The 5,000-nt window shown below is 36.0% G+C and overlaps 1 protein-coding gene across 2 annotated transcripts in view; it reads left to right on the top strand.

Annotated features, from left to right (window-relative positions):
- The window catches only part of atp6v1c1b (ATPase H+ transporting V1 subunit C1b), an 8,318-nt gene that overhangs the window by 1,953 nt on the left and 1,365 nt on the right, over positions 1 to 5,000 (top strand). For both annotated transcript variants that reach the window (XM_060865699.1, XM_060865698.1), the window contains 7 exons: positions 1 to 29; positions 457 to 551; positions 1,761 to 1,852; positions 3,096 to 3,194; positions 3,819 to 3,887; positions 4,625 to 4,717; positions 4,944 to 5,000. The exon at positions 1 to 29 is cut by the window's left edge and continues 57 nt beyond it; the exon at positions 4,944 to 5,000 is cut by the window's right edge and continues 37 nt beyond it. In XM_060865699.1, coding sequence (XP_060721682.1) covers positions 1 to 29; positions 457 to 551; positions 1,761 to 1,852; positions 3,096 to 3,194; positions 3,819 to 3,887; positions 4,625 to 4,717; positions 4,944 to 5,000 — 534 coding nt within the window. The remainder of the gene's footprint in view (positions 30 to 456; positions 552 to 1,760; positions 1,853 to 3,095; positions 3,195 to 3,818; positions 3,888 to 4,624; positions 4,718 to 4,943) is intronic.

The raw sequence follows: 5,000 nt of genomic DNA, 5'->3' as shown, positions 1-5,000 counted from the left end.
AGTCATGGAAAATCTTTTAGCCAGCGGTGGTAAGTGTGGGTACTGTAACAGGGGTGTTGACTTCTGTCAGATACTGTTCTGTATTTTTTTTATGAACCTTAGAAGGGCCAAAAAATCCAAGATAATATTAAAAAAAAAAAAGATAATTATAACTTTTCCTCTGAAAGTACAATTGGACGGTTTTGGGGGGGGGGGTTGTCAAACAGAAACTTCATGCATTATTAGCTAATAAAATTTGTTATAATATGTTATATTAAAGTTCTTTTAAAGGTATATTGGGGTTACAATGTCTAATTGATTAATACGTTTGCTGGTATGAGGTTTATTGAACAGATAGTGAGGCACTATAAAAGACTAGTCAACTTTTTTTTAGTTAAGCTTAGTAGTAGAGTAATAAAAAGAAATAGTCATACAACCTATTTTCTATAAACAATAAGTGATTTTATTTTGACGCAGTTGATTTGGTGACTTACCTCACAAGGTTCCAGTGGGATATGGCCAAGTATCCGATCAAACAGTCCCTGAAGAATATCTCGGAAATCATCTCAAAAGTGAGGTCAAAAATATTTTATCTGAAAGTATTTACTAAAATTATAGAGTGATGTATGTGTGTTTATGTGACAGCTTGACATTTATCGAGCCTGATATAAAGATATATATTCGTAAATTGTTACATTTTGAGCTACTGCACTTTTATATAGCAGTTATGTTTAAATGTCATGTTTAAATCATGCTTTTTTTTTACCTGCAGGTGTTTCATGTTAAAGTCATTACATAAAGAAATATTAAACATGAAACGATAAAACAATAAAATCCACAAGAGACATAAGACAATTTAGGAATGTTCTGTATAAAAGGATGGTCTCAGGCAGAGAACAGTCGCTTTTGTGGCATCTTTTCTTTATTCTGTGTAGCACATTATTAGAGTCAGCGCTGATCGGGTTTGTCTCAAACTGCAATGTGACGTATAATCCCTTGCGTACCATTTTTCAAAACCTGCATTGTTTTATTGTCATTTCAACCATATATAGCTGATGCTATATCAGTGCATTCTGGCCAAAAGTCACTTTAATTAAAAAAAATACAAATAATTCCATGCCTGATTTGCTTGCTATCCATGATCATCTCGATACAGAAAATCATTTGCTTTCTGTATTTTCCTGTAAAACCATTTTTCACCATCTACCTGACTTCCAATTCCATTTCACATCTTATTCACCTTTTCTGTAATTTGGCTCCATAGTGTGGCCTTTTCAAGGGGTTGTTATGCTGTTAAATAATACAGTAACTACTTTATTTTTATTGGTATAAATTTAAGTCAAAATAACATTGATTTTTAAAGTTGTAGCTTTTTAGTTCTCAATTCAGAGCTGTGAGCTTTACCTTTTATGGAATAACGTGGGTGTCACCAAATGCAAATCAGCTCTGCTGTGCACACATTCAGTATAAACACGCAATAATGAACATCATCAGCTTTTCGTACTTAAACTTTTGTGAATCTGGAATTTTTTAGGTCAGCTTGACTTCCATTTACATTTGCACACAATTTATTAAAAGATAAATCAGGCTCAGTGTAACAGATTTAAGAGAAAATGGATTTTTTTTCAGCTTAACAACATAAGACAAGTAAGTAAGCAGAAACTGGACTTGCAAACTTTTAAAAAAAAAAATTTAATTAGCACCCTACTGTTTTTTTGTAGGTTTTTTCATTAAGATAGCACTTGTAAAACATCCCTTTTCTGTAACGTTTTCTTTTGCAGCAAGTGACTCAAATAGATAACGACCTGAAAGCCAGAGCTTCAGCATACAACAGTATAAAAGGCAACCTGCAGAACCTGGAGAGAAAGAATGTGTAAGTTTAACATTTTAACCTTTTGTCGAAATATCAGAAATGTTTGTAGCTGATAAATTGTGTTACGTCAGCTATACGACATAAAGCTTTTGGGTGACGTCATGGTTGGTACCGTTAGTGTCCAACTCAAAGTAGTAGTGAAGGGAACATTTTTTCATTATAGGTTATGAAAAATTCACTCTGCTCTTTGAGCACATTCACTATGATGAAAAGTGATCACATTTCATTTCAAGATCATTGAAAGTATGTTGGCATGGTGAATTAGCTGTTGGCATGGTGACTTATTGGTTGGCATGGTGACTTAGTGTTGGCTGGTGACTTAGTGTTTGGCATAATGCCTTAGTGGTTAACATGCTCACTTAGTGGTTGGCATGGTGACTTAGTGGTTGGCATGGTGACCTAGTGGTTGGCATGGTGACCTAGTGGTTGAGATGGTGACTTAGGGGTTGGCATGGTGACTTAGGGGTTGACATAATGACTTAGTGGTTGGCATGGTGATTTAGTGGTCAGCACATTTGCCTTGGATTTTAGGGGTTTTTTGCCTTGGATTTTTGCCTTTGCCTCGTGTATGGCAGGGTTTGGTTTTTGGTTCTACCTATGCTTCATGGGTTTCCTCCCCAGTCCAAAGACACATGTTATAGGATGACTGGCATCTTTGAACTGTGTATGTGAGCATGTTCTGTAAAGGGTTGGCGCCCTGTTCAAGATTTCTCCACCTTGTGCCCTAAGTCTCCTGAGATAGACTCCAGTTTCCCAGTGAGCCTATGTTGGATAAGTACTACAGAATTTGGTTGGATGGATTGGTGGAAAGATGGGTGGATGGGAAGAAGAATAGAACAATAATAGTATATATTTTATAGTCAGTAATATTGACTGATGAAGTTTAAAAGTACAGCACTGTTACCCAAATAATTAAACATAGCTATCTCTTCAGTAAGGTTGCTCTCTGCCCGGGAATCGAACCCACCAACGAGAGTGCAGAATTCAGCCCCTGGACCAGCAGAAGGCTTTTTCTGTATTATCTAATATAATGCACAAAAGAAAATAAAAAAGCAAGTCACAAAGAATAAAATGAATAATGAATTAACACATTTTTTGAATGCATGTTAACAAACGAACAAACAAACAACAAATAAAAAAAGTAATTTCATTTTTAGGAGTTACACTTGTGTGGAATCTCTTTATTATAATACTTTAATTTCCCTCTATTTGGCCATTATAAGTAATGTTTTATTTTCACTAGGGGGAGTCTACTGACAAGGAGTTTAGCTGACCTTGTGAAGAAAGAGGATTTCGTGCTGGACTCTGAATATCTCACTACTCTGATTGTAGTTGTTCCAAAGTAAGTTTTATGGCTTGAAATGTTCTCATTTTTGTAGCTCAGCTGTTGACATCTTGACTAAGCAATACTATATGCCAAATACTAGTGTTTTAAAAGACAGAGAGCAGATATTGAGAAGTAGTTACTGTTTGGAACAGTGTGCATAGATACATAGGCTCAGGAAAAAGGAAGGCAAACATTATGAACAGAGAGAAATAATGGTTTTCTAAAATCAACACGCTGAGCCGAAGCTGACAGATGGTGCTGGAAGATTGAACAAGCCATAGCAATTATGTTACTGATAACGGTTACGTACATTAGTTGAACTTAGTTGCTCGCAGCTGTTTCTCAGTTACATCTGATGTGTTTAAAGGGCATTTTGGGAATTATACTCCCTCCGTCTGTCTTTACAGTCTTTACATACTCTAGTAAATTACATACAATACCCTTAATTGGTCCTTCTTGCTACTAGCTACCCTACTAGCTAAAGTATTGTTTTATTTTCGACTGAAAATGAATAACCACAATGCAAGCAAGAACGCAAACATGTCGATATAGATATTAGTAATGTAATGTATAGGGATTTAAATGTTCTATACAGGGGTTATGCCTGATTATAAAATTGTTAAATATTCACTCACACAGAACAGGTTATGCTGACTGGGAGAAGTCGTATGAAACCCTCTCTGAAATGGTGGTTCCACGATCTTCAAAGTAAGTAATATCCATGAATGAACGTTCTGTCATTCGTTCCCTTTTACTGTCCCTGCTGAAATTTGTTCCTCAAAATGATGTTTTTGCTTTGTGCTCTCATCCCTACATCTTTCAGTAATTAACAGCAAATCCATTTTGATATGTTAGTAAAGGACGATGTAATATTGTTTTATTGTGGAAATAAAATCTGATGAACAGAGCATTTTCAAAACCCATGCGTACTTTCTACATCCGTCACTTAGAAACAGATAAGCTGACCTGGGGTGATTTATGGAACTGGTGTCTGTGGAAACCAATTAAACACCTCCCTGTTTGTGGTCATGGTGACAAAAACAAGAACAATTACCTTAGTCCTTTGCTCTCTCTTTTACACACACACACACACACACACACACACACACACACACACACACACCACATACGCATGCACGCACACACACACACACACACACATATACACACCTTTTATCTACCCTGTGGTTTGGAAAACTGCATCTGTACAATTTAACTTAAGACGTTTTATATCCCCCTCTGTTTTTTTGTAGCACAGATACAATGTTTTAAAATTATGACTCACTGTCTTAAAATTGAAGTTTTCATGTAAGATGTGTTACATTCATTAAGTTTTCTCATCATTAGTCACCTGTTCTGTTACTGTCTGAATTTATAAACCTGATGACATCCTTTCAAGTCTTTGCCTACAGTCTCAAAGTTTCATCCCTTTCCTTCTCTCATAGATTGCTTTTTGAAGACCAGGACAGCGGGCTCTTCAGCGTCACCCTCTTTCAAAAGGCGATAGATGACTTCAGACTCAAGGCCAGGGAAAATAAGTGAGTATTTATTTTAAATTAGACAAAATGCATATAAATTAGTATTTGTATGAAAGCTCAATGAGTTAATGATCCAGCTGATTTGTTGATTTGAAGCCGATACTGAATTCCATGACTTCATATTTCAGCATGCGTTCATGCTCAAAGCATTTGAGGTGGAAAGATTGTCATGTTGATTCGAAACTATATGACTGACAAACGATCTTTTACTCTTTCTTTATACCAGGTTCATTGTGCGTGACTTCCAGTACAACGAAGTTGAGCTGAAGGCTGACAAAGAGGA

Source organism: Tachysurus vachellii, chromosome 3, assembly GCF_030014155.1.
Source record: "Tachysurus vachellii isolate PV-2020 chromosome 3, HZAU_Pvac_v1, whole genome shotgun sequence".
In the NCBI taxonomy this organism is placed as follows: domain Eukaryota; kingdom Metazoa; phylum Chordata; class Actinopteri; order Siluriformes; family Bagridae; genus Tachysurus; species Tachysurus vachellii.
The sequence above is the reverse complement of the archived record's forward strand: the minus strand, read 5'-3'. Positions and strand labels throughout refer to the sequence as shown.